This window comes from Balaenoptera ricei, chromosome 19, assembly GCF_028023285.1.
Source record: "Balaenoptera ricei isolate mBalRic1 chromosome 19, mBalRic1.hap2, whole genome shotgun sequence".
NCBI classification, from domain to species: Eukaryota; Metazoa; Chordata; class Mammalia; order Artiodactyla; family Balaenopteridae; genus Balaenoptera; species Balaenoptera ricei.
In genome coordinates, this window is record NC_082657.1 from 62,126,108 (window position 1) to 62,143,590 (window position 17,483).

Consider the following 17,483-nt stretch of genomic DNA (forward strand, 5'->3'; position numbering starts at 1 on the left):
TGGAAGGTTCTACAAGGAACAAAGAGGGGAACGGAACTGCATGGGTTCCTGGGTAAAAAAAAACAAAAAAACAAAAACTTGTTTTTTTAATATGAAATAAAAGGTATCAACCAGCAGGTAAAGGAAAGGAACCTTGAAACGTCCTGTGTGTCCTTCCCTGATTGCATGGGGGATGGGGGAGGGGAAAGAAAGGGATGTCTCATTGAATATTCTTTTGTAGCTTTTCAATTTTTTTTTTACCTCTCATTATCTATTAAAATATTTTTAATTTAAAAGATTTATTGGGTTCCCTTTAATAAAAACTGTTCTAGTTGAAGAGGCTGGGGGCAGAAGCCAGGTTCCAGGAGGCTGGCTGTATTCTGTATCACTGGGTTTGGGTTTGGGTTTGGGTGTGTGTGTGTGTGTGTGTGTGTGTGCGTGCGCGCGCACGCACACGCGGGCAGAATAGCATGTATGGGAGATCCTATTTGTATTTAATTATGCATATATGATGTTTTCAAAGAATACATAAGTATATATTTATATAGGCATTAGAACCTCAGAAGGATTCACACCAAACTGTTAAAAATGGGCTCTCCCTGGAGAGCAGGCCTGCTGGCTGCTCTGGGGCAGGACTTGGTCACAAAGGAACCAAGACGTGAGTGGATGACTGAGGGGACACGTGGAAGGAAGGGTCTTGCTGCTTCCATGAAAGTGCTGATGCTCCAAGTGGGAAAACAGTGGAGGTCAAAGGTTGGTGTGGGGAGGTGGGGAGGTCAGGAAATAGCAAAGCGCAGCACGTGACCTAACAATGTCCCTGAGGAAACAGGCAGATGTGACCAGAACAGAGACAGAGGGACTGCCTGGGACAGAAAGGCAACCTCTGCCCCGAAACGAGAGACTAAGGACAGGACGGGTACAGATAACCTGCAAAACACCCACCCCAAGTTCCAACCCCCCAGAGGCGAGTCCGCTGGCCCTGCCTCTGAGGTCCTGGCCGTATACTGTGTCAAAGAGATTATGTGAAATTAGCCATTATTTGAAAGACAGTCTGTCTTGCCTTTGTCTTCTCTTCTCTCTAAATAACTTCAGGCCTTCTAACCGAAAACAAAACAAACTGCTTAAGAATTAACCAAATATTTCATTAGTTCTCGATAATTGCTTTTCACTTTTGACAGGAAACGTTGCTATAATATGTTAGGTCTCACAGGGCAGCCATAAAATAGAGTGGCTATTATAAATAGGGAGGCTCCTACAAAGCCGCTGCCTGGTTGAAAGTGATTTCTAAACTGTATATTTCAAGGGTAAAGTCAAAAATCAGAAACCCTTCAATAATCTGTAAACCAGTTAGTGAACTTGGGGCAACAGCTCCTACTCAAACTAATGAGAGAAGCAGTGTTCTGAGGCGGGTTCTCAAAAAAAAAAAGATACCCAAAAGATCTTTTTTTCTAAAGTCCAATCCATCTAAGGCAGGAAAAAATAAAAAGAATACTGAAGTAGAGACTATTTTTCCTAGATGTGATAAAATTTTTCCTTTGATTTACTAACAGTCTCTAAGGAGGTCAGCAGTCAACAATTTAGCAAACAGAAAGGATGTACCAGCTCGGGTCCCTCCTCCTAGCTTCCTTTCAAGTTGTAAAACTCATAAGTGAATTTGTTGGGAAAATATGTATATTAATCCAAAATGTCCTCAATCCAAAAGGAAGGTAAATAAAGTATACAGGACTGAGAAGAAAAATGGGTAAAATAAAGCCTAAGTAAACAATGAACTTCAAAAACTGCAGAAACAAGGCTAATGTTGATGTTTATCTGCAATTACGTTCTAACTTGTATCAGTAATGCTACCCCATCGCTCATCACACCCTAATATGACATGAAACTTCCAGCTTCTACAACTATACTCCAGAACACATGTGGAATAGGAACTCAAAAATGTTTGTTGAGTTAAATAAAGCAAATGCGAACTAGCTCCTGTCAAAGTAAATAGCCTTAAATTAACCTGAGGGCAAAAGACAGTAATTAAAGTGCCACATAATCTGAGCCATTATACAGGAGAAAAACAGCAGGACTGAGACTCCAAGGAGACGTGAGGGGTTTTCATTTTCAACGAATATACCAGCAGCAGAAAAGCAATTAAAACCGTACCCCAGGATGTCTCAATTCCTTATCACGTACTTCACTACAAAAAGAGGACACTCTTTGGGACCTATAAAAGCTGGCCAAAAAAAAAAAAAATCCAATCTATCTCAGGACACCCTCTCCTGCAGTGTGATGAAGGAAGTCAGACTTGCTTAGAGGCTGGTGACCTTGGACCTCAGCTGCCTGGAACAAGTGTGAACAGGGAGCCGCACTGGCCTTCCAGGCACAGCTCTTCCTTTAACCTGAGAGGGAAAACAGCAGCTCCAGGCAAAGTCCCTTCCTGTGGTTTCAGACTACTTTCAGCTCCAACAGTCCAGGGTTTAGGGTTAAAGGAGAAACCAGAGGAAGCCATTTCTACCGCACATGACAAACTACCAGGTGTCTCACCTCTGAACTGCAATGATTTCCAACAGCTTACGAAAAGCAACGAGACAAAGCAAGCTCTTGCTTGCCTTGGGCAAGAGATTATTAGCAGGTTTGTTCACCGTATCTGCGTGGACCCCAAGTTTCTCGGGCACTCAGCCCACAGAGGAGGACTCCGGAGCTGTATCACAGGACACACACCCAGAGGAGGGCCGCCACCCACCACGCTCCTGCACTAAGCACTTTACAAGCAGTTTCGACACCCTCTCGAAGTGGGTCCGTGAGGATCCTCATCACGAGGATTCCGGAACGCGAGGGCAGGAGGGGCTCACAGCTCCCCGCCTCACAGCGTGACCACGGAGCTGACCGGCAGCCCTGAGAGCAGAGTGGCCTCTGCCACCTCTCACCGCAGTTCCGCTGGGAGCCCAGGGACAGACCTGCCGGGCGCTGCACCGACGCCCAGCAACCCGCCAGGTGCGCTCTTACCGTTGAGAGCCGGGTCCCTCCGGACGGCCGTGTGCGGGCGACACTCCGGAGACGAATGAGCAAGTGTTAGGTGGAAGGGATTAAGACACGAGCCTACTAGCCGTGAATGAAAAAGTCTAGAAGCAAGCACCGGAGACAACTCACAAACCCATCAACTGATGGATGGACAAACAAAACGGGGTAGAGCCACACAACAGAAATTATTCAGCCTGAAAGGAGTGAAGTGCTGACACAGGCTACACAGGACATGAGTGAACCTTGAGAACAGTACGCTGAGTGAAAGCAGCCAACCACGAAAGGCCACCTAGCGTGTGATCCCATTCACATGAAATGCCCACAACAGGCAAATCCACAGACAGAAAGTAGATTAGTGGTGGTCACGGCTGGGGGAGGGTGAATGGGAAGTGACTGCAAATAGGTACAGGTTTCTTTTAGGGGTGATGAAAATGTTCTGGAATCAGACAGTGGTGATGGCTGCACAACTCTGTGAATATACTAGAAACCACTGAACTATACACTTTAGAGGAGTGAATTTCATGACATACGAATTAAATCTCAATAAATAAATAAGCATATGCCACAGCACTTTATCACTCATACAGAGAAAAGATGGCAAAAGATAAATTTAAACTTTTCCCAAAACTATGGCTTTATAATTAAATAAAATGGAAAGACAGTTTTTCACACTGCACACCTACAGTGCCTAGCTACTGAGCACAGTGAAGCCACCCCACTCTCCCTCCAGCCTACGAACACCTTCCTTTCTGAAAGTAAAAATGTCTATTTTACATTCTTCACACTTTTCAACTTCTTCTACAAGTCCTTGGAGCAAGAAGAATTTTAAAATAACCCAGTGAGACTTTAGAGAAGGAATTGCAAATACTGACTATATCAGAAAATTTAGTTACAAGAAGTATGTTCCTTTAAATAGGATAAAGAATAAAAAACAATTAACGTCTTTATCTTTAAAAGATAAACACAAAGTCTCTAAGCTCAAAGAGTTCAAAACAAAACACAACGTCTTACAAAAGAAATGCAAACAGAGCTTTAAGGGGCTGCTTTTTCAGGACTGCACTAAATATTAGATTTAGGGATACTAACAAGGCAAAAGGCTTACTTGTTAGATTTCATAGGACTTGTGTATCAGTGTCAGGCATGAATTTGAAAGCAGCAAAGGAACAGAAAGTTAAGTGAATATGAGTGAAGTTAAGTTCAGCAGTGACACAGGGGATGTACTAGGTAAAACCAGACACCATGATTGCTTCTGAAACATGGAAGCAATGGCCCCAAGGTTACTCATTATAACCTCATTATTAAATGTCAGGCAAAATTCTCCAAATTCCCACAGATGAACAGAACAACAACAACAAAAAAGCCAGCTCCAAGTAACTACATATTCAAAAATCAACTTAGAAAACACCAAAACTCCAAAACATAAATATTTCACTCCCTGACAACGTGCCTTGTTTAAGTTAGTACTCCTAGGGAATTCCCTGGCAGTCCAGTGGTTAGGACTTGGCGTTCTCACTGTCATGGGTCGGGGTTCCATCCCTGGTCGGGGAACTAAGATCCCACAAGCCCAGCACTGCAGCCAAAAAAAAAGTTAGCGCTCCTCTATGGAAAGCCAGAGAGGACAAGGCCAAGAGAGCTCTCACAGAACATCTCCTGGGCGCTTCACATGGGACCTCATGGAACCCTCCAAACGAGCCCATGAGACAGGTAACCTGCTTTCCACCCCCAAAGGGAAAACCAGGACGAGAGAGGATTCTGGCCTAGGTCACACAGCTGGTCAATTCCGAGCCCCTGCATCTCATCAAAGGGGTTTCTGGCTTGACAAAAAGTCTCTCTCATAAAAGGTATTTTTGTTCTAGCTTTAGCTCGCTGCCCCGCCAAAATAATCGCCATCTTCTGCTCTTATAAAGTGATGCATCTGTACACACAAAGGAATCCCCTTCAAGAGGTGAATATGACTGGTGTAACAGCCACAGACACTACCAGTGTTTACTAACACAAACAGAGGACTGAGAGCTCATGAAACTGGCCACCAGGGACTGAAAGCCCATGAACACCAGCACCCCAGAGCCTACTGAGTGCCCTATGGACAACCACATTTTATAGGACCCTGCTTTCCCTTTGTTGTAGCTGGAAAAACATTTTTAGGATGGGATTTGAACACACGCTTAAAAAAGGAAACCAAAGTCTCAGAGGTGGTTCATATCTCAAAAAAGATACAAGTTAAAAACCAATGTGGGGGGGGCTTCCCTGGTGGCACAGTGTTTAAGAATCTGCCTGCCAATGCAGGGGATATGGGTTCGAGCCCTGGTCCGGGAAGATCCCACATGCCGTGGAGCAACTAAGCCCGTGCGCCACAACTACTGAGCCTGCAGTCTAGAGCCTGAGAGCCACAACTACTGAGCCTGCATGCCACAACTACTGAAGCCCGTGCGCCTAGAGCCTGTGCTCCACAAGACACCCCAATGAGAAGCCCACGCACCACAAGAGTAGCCCCTGCTTGCGGAAACCAGAGAAAGACTGTGCACAGCAACGAAGACCCAATGCAGCTAAAAAAAAAAACAACCAATGTAGGTATCACAACCACGTCTCAAAGGAAATCATTAAAAGCCACAATCCACAGTTGAAAGAGCTTAAAAACCACCACTAGCAAACCAGAGAAACAAAGTTTTAGTTTCGGACAGCGCAGACACTATCAAAAAGCACTCAGACTACTGGTATGATTGCAATCTTTTACTTCCCAAAGAAAGTCAGTTTTAATCCCAAAACACACAACACACGTGGTCAAAAATAAATCCTTTTGCTTGGAGCACAATTCTGGCACAGGGTCCCAGGGGGCTGTTAAAAAGACGTTTGAGCCCCAAATGCTTTGTGTTTACATAGTTTTTAAACATTTAGACAAAAGTTCACATTTCTAACTGAACGACCACTCTGCCCTTCCTGTTTAATTTGGAGACAGGAGATCTTTTAACTAATCCTAGTTGGACTCTCAATCAGCCTGGGATTTGTTTCTAAAAAGGAAGGCGGGTCACGGAGAAATAACTGTTTCACATGCGTTGAAGGCTCCAAACCTGCTTTTCCGTCTGTTACAACAGCCCGGTTCTTACACACAGTATAAATACAGACACACGTACACATTCAGAAATACACATATACACTCTATACACATATATACGTGCGCACACACTCACGTATACACACAATGCACATACACTCAAGCAGACGTGTACTCACGTACACGCACACACTGACACACGTGCACACGGCGGCCTGCGGCCCATGGCGGCCTGCGGCCCACGCCGACCCTAACCTCCTCGGGGCGACGCCGACCCCACCACTCCCGGGAAATGGACACCTAAGCCGTGGGAGCCCCAGCACAGCACCCCGCGAACGTCTCCTATCGTTCCAGCGCCTTCTAATCTCCACCTCACTAGCGGCTTCCTTTTCTGATAATAAACACCAGATTTGGAGAAACCAAGAGGACACAATGTGTAACGGTTATCTGTCGCCCAACAGCCCGATGAAGGGGACAAAGGCCTTATCTCGGTTCCAGCTTCCCGCGGAAGACGTGTACCGAAGGCCCGGCGGGCCGCGAACTCTGCCCGGGGCGTCCTTCCCCAGTCCCGGAGCCCCCTCCCCCGGGCCCCGAGTAAGGCGGGTGCGATGGGCCCCAGGGGGCGTGGGGTGCCGGGCGGGGTCTAGGGGTGCGGGTTTGGAGTGCAAGGAGGGAATAGGGGGTTGAGGTGAGGGTGGGGTCTGAAGTGCAGGAGGGAGGCGTGGGACACGGAGTGAAGTGCGGAGTGGAAGCTTGGGGTGGCGAGGAGTCGGTGGGTCGGAAGCCTGGGGTGCGCGCAGGGGTTTGCGGTGATGTGGGGTGCCAGTGGGGGCTTGGAGAGCTAAGTGTGAGGTTTGGGGTTCCGGCGGGGGCTTGGGGCCCGGGGTGAGAGCTTGGCGCGCGGGCACGCACCTTGTGGCAGGCCGGGCATGTGGGCAGCGCGCTCTTGCCCCCGGGGCCCCCGCCGCCGCCGCCGCCGCCGCTCAGACTGCTCTGGATCTGCGTGAGCTCCTGGCGCAGCACCTGCTTCTGGTGGAAGCTGAAGGCCGGGTGGTTGGAGGCCATGGTGAAAAGCAGCAGGAACTCATCGCCTGTGCGGCCCTCGTTGAGCTGCAGCCCGTAGTTGTGGATGATGGAGTCGATGTGCGTGAGCGTGCGGTAGAGCACGCCCGCCGCCTCGCGCTGCTCCGAGCCCAGCAGCGCCAGCGACACGAGCAGTTTGCTGCGCACCACCTCGTCTGTCAGGTTGGTGAGGCTGCCCAGGTCGGCCGGGTTGTTGGCCTTGATCTCCGAGTCGCGCAGCGAGTGGTAGTCCTTGCGGGCCAGGTCCTCGAGGCACGAGCCGAGGAAGCGCAGCTCGAGCGGGATGCACAGGTCCAGCAGGCCGCACAGGAACTCCACGCGCTGCGGCGACGGCAGCTCCGAGAACCAGCGGTACACGCCGTCCCTCTGCAGCGGGCAGCGCTTCTCCACCATGCTGCCGCCCGCGCCGCGCCGCCACGCGGGGTCGGGGGCCGCCGCCCGGGGCCGAGGCCGGGGCCGGGGGCGCGGGCGGGCGCGGGCGGGGGCGCGGCCGGGGCCGGGCGAGGGCGAGGGCGGCCGGGAGCCGAGGGCCGCGCCGGGGCCGGGGGCGCGCGGCGCGGGCGAGACCCCCGCCAGGGGCCGGCGGGCGGGCGCGCGCGGGGCGCCGGGGGGGCCCGGGGCGGCCGGGGCGGCCGGGGGCGGCGATCGGCCTCGGGCCCCCCGCTCACGGGCGGGCTCCTGGCCCGCGCCCGTCCCCGGCGGCGGCCGGTGCGCGGCGGCGGCGGCGGCTGCTCCTCGTCGTCGTCGTCGTCGCCCGGGAGGCGGCCGCCCCCATCTCCCCCCGCGCCGCAGGGTCTGTCACTGCGGGCCGCCCCCCGACGGAGCCGCCCGGGCCATGCCGCCGCGCCGCCGCGCTGGGCCGACGGCCGTTACCCGGGACGGAGGCCGCGGCGGCTCGGGAGCGGCGCTCGGAGCGAACTCGGGAGCGGGCGGCGGAGGGATCTGCGCCGGCACTTGCCACGGCCTCGCGCCTTTGCTTCCAGCGCCGCGGACGGATCCGGGCCGAGCGCCGCGTTCGCAGCTGACGGGCGCCGGGACGAGGCGCAAGTGGGCGGGGAGGCCGCCTCTCACGACAGCCAGGCGGCAGGGCCCGCCCCCCGAGCTGATTGGCTCGGGCTGCGCCTTCTCGGCCCATGATTGTTCCGGGTCCCCAATCCAATTCGCCCCTGCCGCGGCCACGCCTCCCCGGGGCTGTCGATCACGTTGGAACCGCCCCGGCCCGCCCCGCGGCGGCCGGCGGAGTCAATTGGCCGGCGGGCCGGGCGGGCCGAAAACCCGAGGCGGATTTCTGGTTGCTTTTGTTCACACAGATCTGCGTGGAGCATTGTTTTAGGTGAAAGCGGGCGTCCGGGCTTCCCGTTTTATTCCTGAGCGTCACAATAGGAAGGTAGCGAGTGTCTTCGAAAAGCCGCTGGAGCGGGGCTCGAGAGACCCGCGTCCCCATTCCCCCTCTGTCTCTGCGAAGCTGTGTGACCTTGGGCGAGTGGCTTGGCCTCTCTGAGCCCTGGGCGCCACCCCCGAAAATGAGGGTGCTGATAACCGCCCACGGGGCCCGTGAGAAGGTCGTGAGTTCACAGAGGCCGGGCGCCCGCACCTCTGAGGCGGCTGGCCTGCCTTGAGATGTGACGGGAACAAGCTCTGTGCGAAAACCTCATCCAAATGGAGCCATTAAGTCGGCCTCCTTTCAGCGGGTTACTTCCTCAGCTCCGGGAACCGAGAGGATGCAAGCACACCGGCCAGGGTCAGGGAGCATTTGCATTGGCACGGATTGTGGGTTGGGGACAGGCGGGGGAGAAGCTGGTGGCCCAGCCACCTATAACCCTACAACTTCAGGCAGCGGTCCGCCATCTCCAGATAAGGAAACCGAGGCCCGGGAGCAAGAAATTCATTCTTCCCTGCCCTTTCAGTAGAACCTTTCTTCTGACGTCCTGTGGTCTAGGACAGGGCCTGTTCCTGCATTTGTTCAGCAGCTCAACGGGGGCCTGGTGGACGCCAGGTTCTGAACCCTGGGGGGCCCCTTGCGAACAAAGCCTGCCCTCCCGCCTTTGGAGCTGACAACCTGGTCTTGGGCAGTACACAATAGAGATTGATTGAATAAATGAATGCATTTCTTCAGAACATGGTCCAAGGTACTAGAAACTTCCTAACAAGACGTTCTGCAACCTCTGGACTTCAAAGTTGAACAGACACTGCAGAGCCATACTTGGGGTGGGGGGAGAAGATTTGCTTCCCAATCCCCCACCCCCTCCACTCCTGGGGCAAATCTTTCCCGAACCACCTGGTGTTTTTGGCCAGTGTGGGAAGGAGCAGGCATCCAGGTGAAGGTCAGCGTAGCTTCCCAAGTGTATTAGGTCCTCATAGGCAACAGGGGCAAGGCTGGGTCCAGCTGGGTCTCTGCACCTTACTTCCCTAGTACAGACTAATTTCTAGGAATAATTTAATTAATCCTTGTTCTCTTTGACCTCACTTTCTCAAGTGATTCCAGGGAAGTAGCCGCATTCCAAAATCTACGACATGAGGAAGTGAAGGAACATGAAAACCAAGACAGTTCACCTTTGCTTTCTTTTGATAAATTAAGTTCCTTGGAGTGGAAAGATCTTGGGACCTTATCGGTGCTGGGGGTTTCCTCAAACCCAGCCCTTCCTGGCTGTGAAATCCCTAAGCTCCGGTGCCAGTCGACCTGGATTCTACTCCCAGCTCTAGCCGGCTATGTGACCTTGCCCGTACGTTCAACCCCTCCGAGCCTCAGTTTCCTCATTTGTAAAAGGCAGCCGGGAACCCCACCTCCCAGCTGGCAGTGGAGGTCAGAGATGCTAATGGGAGCCCTTGACAGCTGGGACAACTGAGCCACAAGTAACTAGATCAAGGTCTCCCAGCTCCCAGCCACCTTCTTGTCACTTCTGCCTGTGCTATTTGCTATTTAATGTATGCACTGGGGTGAAGAGTGTCCCCCAAAAGGTCCTGTTCACCCAGAACCTCAGACTGTGACTTTATTTGGAAAAAGGGTCTTTGTAATTATAATTCAGATGAGAATCAAGATGAGATCATGGACTAGAGTGGGTCCTAAAGGAGAGTGTCCTTGTAAGAGACAGAAAAAAAACAGAGACTCGGGAAGAAAAAGCCATGCAAAGACAGAGGCAGAGCTTTGGAGCCAAGGGACACCTGGAGACACCAGGAACTGGAAGAGGCAGGAAGGACCCTCCCCTGGAGCCTTCAGAGGGAGCATGGCCCTGCCGACACCTTGACTTTGAACTTCTGGCCTCCAGAACTGTAAAATAATACATTTCTGTTGTGTTAAGCCACCAAGTATGTGGTTGTTTGTTACAGCAGCCCCAGGAAACTCATACAGTGTTGTTTCCCCCTCAGCTTCAGTCTAGCTCAATTTAATTCAACAGATATTAAATCCCTGCCCTGCTGGACCAGACCCCACTAGGGGTTTGGAGCTTCTAAGGAGAATTGAGACCCAGGCCCCCCGACTCTAAGGAACTGACGGCCTGGACTCCCTGCTGTGAAGCAGACAGGCGCCAGTCCACGAGGGAGCTTTCCCTTCCGCACACTGTTCCCTTCCCCAGCGGCCTCCAGGGAGGGGAGAGGGTGGGCACTGACTCCCAGCCGGCCCTGAGGCTGCAGTTTTCTCTGTTTTCTCTGCTCTGCTTGCTCTCCCTGCCACCCGGGGAATCCTTCCCTGAAACAGCCTCCAGCCCTGGGCTGTTTGGAGCTTCTCACTTTCCCTTGCTCTACTTCCACTGGGACCTGAGTGTTTCTCCAGCTGCTACAAAGTGGAGGGGCCAGGGACCCATGGGAGGAGATTGAAGGGGCATCCCTCCATGTGAGAGAAAGGGGGCTGCAGGGAACAGGGAGGTGGGGCTGTGTGTTCAGCAGGGAGACATTCCCCACACAACGCTGAGCAGGACAGCAGGCTCACTCGCTCCTTCGGGCCATACCTGCCACGTGCCTGACACAGGGCCCAGGGATGACAGTGCGGTCTAGGAGAGCTCTCGGTCTACAGTAGGACAATGAGTCTGTCTGCATTTTCCATAGAGCTGGGGTGGAGCAGAAATTACTTTAATATTTATTTTTTTTAATATATAAATTTATTTTATTTATTTATTTTTTGGCTGTGTTGGGTCTTCGTTGCTGTGCGCGGGCTTTCTCTAGTTGCGGTGAGTGGGGGCTACTCTCCTTTGCAGTGCACGGGCTTCTCATTGCAGTGGCTTCTCTTGTTGCGGAGCATGGGCTCTAGGCACACGGGCTTCAGTAGTTGTGGCTCGTGGGTCCTAGAGCACAGGCTCAGTAGTTGTGGCGCAAGGGCTTAGTTGTTCCACGGCATGTGGGATCTTCCCAGACCAGGGCTCGAACCTGTGTCCCCTGCATTGGCAGGCGGATTCTTAACCACTGTGCCACTTTAATATTATTTTTGAGAAAGAGAAAGATTTGGGGTTCACCCGAAATTCCCCAAATGATTTTGCAATGAAGCTATGATGTGCGAGGGATGACTTCTTGTGTCTGAATCAGTGACACTGTTGAATTACTTCAGTAGGCAGGGACCAGGCTGAGACAAGAGATCAGCCAGCTGGAGTATGGCTCTCCATCTCCCCCACCCCATGGCCTTGCTTCTCCTCTCACTTAGAATCCCGGCCAGAGAGGAAGAGCGTGGAGGCCAGGTTGTGGTTAGGAAAATGAAAACAGAATTAAGATTGAGACTCCGATTAAGACAAGGGTGCCTTAAAAGCATAGGCTCCGTGCCTGGACCCACCGCTTATTTTTCCCTGAGATGTATGGCCAGGATGTGTGTGGTCTCCACTTAGATGTTTTTGTTTGTCCTAGGCCCTGCCTTCCTGTGATTGAGAAAGGAAAGGGACCCCTAATGTGCAGGACTTAAGAAGTGCCTCCCTAATCCTACTGCGGGATCCTTGCTCTGTGCCTCGGCTCCTGATAGCCTCAAGTGACGGCCACGAGCCGGTGCGAGGAATCCTGATGGTGCTGTCGTTGTTCCCATTTTACAGATGCAGAGCGGTCAGTTGTGGGCCTGGGGGCACGCGGTTCAGACATGTTGGAACCAGATCCTGGCCTAAATCAGCTGCCAGGACTCTGTCCCTCAGGGAGGAAAGCACAAAGGTGACAAGTCATTATTCACTATTTCTGCAAACTGGAGATTCCAAAGGTATCTGTGGCATGCCACTTCTTCCTAGCCGTGACTGCTGACAAAATCCACCTGGGGTCATAAATGGGCAATTGACCCCAGCCACAGCCAGCCCTGTTTCTGCATGACCACACGTTCTCCTCCAGGGCAGACCTGCTTTCCAGGGTGTCTTTGACCTTGCGCTGGATGCAGTGTTTCCCCAGTGGGAGTTACCTGGGCTCTTACTTAAGATGCAGATTCCCAAACCCGACCTCAGGTGTTGAGTCAGGCTCTGTGGGGCGGGGCCTTGGAATCTGCATGTGGCGAGCTCCCTGGGGCACACCGAAGTTGGACGACTCCCCTCGGGCAAGGCGCAAGGCGTTCTCGCTCTCAGGCTTCTAGTGCTTCCCTGGGTCGACAACTGCAGTCATAATCAGAGTGAAGTCTGTGTTACAGGCCTACCATTCTGCAAGGATCTCCCTATTTTATTTTATTTTATTTTTTATTTTATTTTTATTTTGGCTGCGCTGTGCAGCATGTGGGATCTTAGTTCCCCGACCAGGGATGGAACCGGTGCCTCCTGCATTGGGAACACGGAGTCTTAACCACTGGACCGCCAGGGAAGTCCTGGATCTCCCTGTTTTACAGGTGGGGAGACTGAGGCTTAAAGAGGCCACACAGCCAATGAATAGTGAATTCTCATCATTAAGTTCTACAGCCTTATTTCTGTTGTATATTTGCTTGTTATTCACATTTCTATGTTTCTTACGCCGAAAGAATGATATCCTCTGAAAGCTAACTGTTCACTGCTGCTCTCGGTTTTGAGTGTTTTGGGTTTCTTTTGTTTACCTTTTTACATTGGAAGTTTTCAAACATACCCAAAAGTCGAGAGAATAGCGTAGTCGTTCCCCACATCCCTATGGCCCAGGTCCAACAGAGATGACATTTTACCACTTTTATTTCATCTATTTCTCCCTGGAGTGGGAGAAATACATATATTTTCTTTCTGAAGTATTTTAAAGCAAATAAATTGGGGATTATATATATATTAAAAAAACACTTATTTTGTCTGATTGTGAGATAATATGTGCTCCTTGTAAAGAGATTATTATATCTCACTGAAAAACAACCTAAAAGTCAAATAATGTCACTTCTCAATCATAACCAACATTAACATGTTAAAGTATATTTTTCTAGACACTTTTGTATTCATATATACACATGCACACCTATTTTTACAGAAATGGTATATTTCTCGAAATTAGGACTGTGCTCCCCATTTTACCATCTGTTTTTTTCCACCTAACAGTGTACCCCAGATGTCTATCCATGTCGTGGAATGTCTTCCAAATCGTGATTTTCAAGGGCGGCCCAGAATCTTGTTTGAATGTATCATGATTTATTCAACTAATCCCCTATTGTCAGGCATTCAGGTTGTTTCTGTGATCTGCTGAGTTTCAAAAGGCAGTTCTGCTTCTCCTGGACTTTGCACTAGGCTGAAGCCTGACCCGCCTCCTCTAGATCCTGCGTGGGTTTCTGAGAAGTGTCAGGCAGGGACAGAGACAGAGGCACTGGGTAGTTCCCAGGGCCACCCCAACCAAGTCTTCAGTTCTTGGTTTGAAGTCTCAAGACACAAAACACACCCAGACCCAAGTGTGGGTGAAAACCACATTCCAAAGGGAGAGAACGTGTTGTTTGGGTGACAAGGTGTAACTCTAAAATACGGAAAGTTTCTTTTCAAACAATCATACCAGAGCTCACCCAACACAGTAACTCTCCCTCCTTCAAAGTAGTCACCCCGGAATGCAGTCTTCTTATTGAAAGAAAACTGTGATTACTTGAAAATACATCCGTGAACTCTTTTAAAACTGTCTCCAGAGTCTTGTGTAAATAATGTTTGGATGTACTGTAGGCTGAAAAGTCTTTATGCTTCTAGGTGCATTGAGATCTGGAAATAGCCTGTGTTCACCAAATAAATTGCAAACACAGAATTTGCTATACCTAGTTTGAGCAGAAACAGATTTATTAAATTATAACAGAGAAGTGACAATCTGGCAGGGTCAGAGAACCAGGTGTGGATGTCATTCTTGTGTCTTTTTGTAAATGAATTAGCCTGTTCATGTTTTTTGCCTATTTTTCTATCAAGTTTTGGGTCTTTGTTTCTGTCCATTTTTAAGATTTTTTTTTAGTATATTAGGGATATTAGCTCTTTATCTGTGATTTATGTTGTAAGTACTCTCTCTCAATTTGTCAATTGCCTTTGACTTCGTTTATGGTGTTTTAACCTTGAAAAGATTTCTTTTATTTTTATGTAGTTAAATTTATTCATCTCTTATTGCATGGGGATTTGGAATTGTGGTTAGAAAACCTTTCCTTACGCCCAGGTTATAAAAAAATTGACCCATGTTTTCTTCTACTATGTATACGGTTTCATTTTGTCATATTTAGATCCCTGATCTGTTTGGAGTTTACTCTTATGTAAAATATGAGGTATTTGCTTTTGAAACCCAGCTCTATTAGATGTATTCATTAAACCTGGGGTTGCAAATTAAAATGCTTTCAAGAGCCAGGCAGAAAGCTAATGAGCAAAGCTAGATGGTAGAATAAAATAGGGAGTGGTGAGGTCTACAGCCAACCAGAGATTACATTTACAAAACACAACCACTCAGTGGGTATATTAGTTTCCTAGGGCTGCCAGAAATAAATGATCACAAACTCGGTGGCTTAAAACAACAGAAATTTATTCTCTCACAGTTCTGGAGGGCAGAAGTTTGAAATCAAGGTGTCTGCAGGGTTGGCTCCTTCTGATGTCTCTGAGGGAGAACTGGTCCAGGCCGCTCTCCCAGCTTCTGTGATTCACAGCAATCCCTGGCTTTCCTTGCCTCCTGGCCACATCACTCCAATCTCTGCCTCTGTCTTCACATGGCTTCTTCCCTGTGTGTCTGTGTCCAGACTTCCCTCTTTTCATGAGGACACCAATTGGATTCAGGGACCACCCTTATCCAGGACGACCCCGTTTAACTTGATTACACCTCCAAAGACCCTATTTCCAAATAAGGTCTCCTTCATAGGTTCCAGGTAGACATGAATTCTGGGGGGACAGAGAGGGAAAAGCAGAACTACCCGGAGCCCCTGCAGCCTGTGTGCTGAGAGCCTGGGGGCCCTCCATGGATGCCTTATGCTGCTGTTGAAGTCGTTCTGGAGTGACAAAGAGTCTGCTGAATTGGGAAACTCATCAGATGTTACTCTGAGAATCAGTTTTGAGAAGCACTGACAGGTGGTCACTTTAAAATGTTCTGAGAAAGGGACTTCCCTGGTGGTCCAGTGGTTAAGAATCTGCCTGCCAATGCAGGGGACACGGGTTCGATCCCTGGTCCGGGAAGATCCCACATGCCACAGAGCAACTAAGCCCACGAGCCACAACTACTGAGCCCACATGCCACAACCACTGAAGCCCACGTGCCTAGAGCCTGTGCTCCGCAACAAGAGAAGCCACCGCAATGAGAAGCCCACGCACCGCAACGAAGAGTAGCTCCCGCTTGCCGCAACTAGAGAAAGCCCGTGCGCAGCAACGATGACCCAACGCAGCCAAAAATAAATAAATAAATAATAAAAATAAATTAATTATAAAAAAATTTTAAATAAATAAATAAAATGTTCTGAGAAAAGGAAAAAGAAACCAGAGGCCAGCTCTCCTAAGTGTGAACAAATAGTTGGCCTGCCACACAGCCTTACAGAAGACAGGCTTGTTCGGTATAAATATTTGGGTTTCCCCCTGGAGGCCACGCCTCTGTTATGCTTTTTCCTTCAATGTAAGGGGTGAATTCATATTACAAATCCCTCTGTGCCAAAAGTCAGCCCATTTTGTACCAGAGAAGGAAAGGGGTGGTGTCTCCACCCCGAGATCCAGGGGAGGGCTGTCTTTGCAGCTAATCCCCTCTAAAGACTCCCCCAAGGTAGGTAGAATTCTAAGGGTGCCCCCAGCCTCCACCCCGGCCCCAGTCCCTCGTTATCCAAACACTAACCCAGGTGCTGCTGTGAAGTGATTTTGCAGATTAAAGTCCCAGGTCAGGTGATCTTAAGATACGCAGATTATCTGGGCAGCCCTGACTCATTCCGGTGAATCTTGTAAAAGCAGAGCGTTTTCTCTGGCTGGAGGTTGAGGGGGCTGACAGAGATGTTAGAAGGATCAGGAGGCCATGACACGCCGTTTCTGCTCTGCAGACCGCTGGGGCCACGTGGGAAAGAATGTGGGTGGCCTCCGGGGCAGAGCATGGCCCCAGCCCACAGCCAGCAAGGACACGGGACCTCAGACCCACAGCCTCAGGGAAGCAGATTCTCCCGCAGATGGGAGCCCAGCTGGGGGACACAGGGCTTTTCGGCTGTGAGACCTGAACAGAGAACCCAGTGGAGCCTGTTTAGATTTCTGGACCATGGAACTGTCAGGTGATAAGTGGGTGTTATTTTAAGCCACTAGGTTTGTGGTAACTTGTTGTGCAGCAGGAGACGCTAACCCGCCTCTGCTCTTGATGCAGGTCGGGGAGGACGCGGAGATTGGGGTCAGGCAATTCCATCTCTTCCGCTGACGCACCTCCGTCCTGTGTTCATCCATGGGATCTACCAGAGCTCCTGGCCCCTGCAAGCGATGTAGAGACACCACGATGCGCTGGCTGTGAGGGTCCTCTGCTCCAGAGTTTGATGGAAAACAGCCAAGTGCCCCTCTTGTGGTCAACCAGTTACTGAAGACCCGGGAACCAGGTGAGTCTAACCACATTTTATCCGGGTGTTTTAGACCTTCCTAGAACCAAGGAATCTTGATAAAGTCCCTTAACACAATCAATTCCCCCTTTAGGGTAACATCCCAGAAAATTGCATTCCCGTCCCCCCACCGAAAAAACAAAAAATAAGTAAGTGGCCGAGTGTTGGGCATGTCACAGCTCTGGGTACGCTGCGCCTTGCTACTCTCCTCCCTCGTAGAGTTGAGGTGGTAGGTGTGGAGCACTTGGCGTCCGGCAGATGCTCAGTTAACGTTAGCAGTTGGGATGATGGCCCTCAGGTGGAAGGCTGATTGCACCACCCATCCTGGGTATCACTGTTGTGAAGCTGCGCGACCCAGGGCAGGTCTCCCCGTCCCGTCACAAAGGTGACACTAGAGGGGGGCTTGCAGCCCTGCCTGCACCGGAGCATCCCCTGGGCTAGGGAGGAGCTGAGCCTCTGCCTGGGAAGATGACCCGGACCCCCGCG

The 17,483-nt window shown here is 50.6% G+C and overlaps 1 protein-coding gene across 2 annotated transcripts in view; it reads right to left on the reverse strand.

Annotated features, from left to right (window-relative positions):
- Positions 1-7,547, reverse strand: part of ZCCHC14 (zinc finger CCHC-type containing 14) — a 56,928-nt gene extending 49,381 nt beyond the window's left edge. For both annotated transcript variants that reach the window (XM_059905885.1, XM_059905884.1), the window contains exon 1: positions 6,947-7,547. In XM_059905885.1, coding sequence (XP_059761868.1) covers positions 6,947-7,510 — 564 coding nt within the window. In that variant the 5' untranslated portion in view covers positions 7,511-7,547. The remainder of the gene's footprint in view (positions 1-6,946) is intronic.
- Between the last annotated feature and the right edge of the window lie 9,936 nt (positions 7,548-17,483).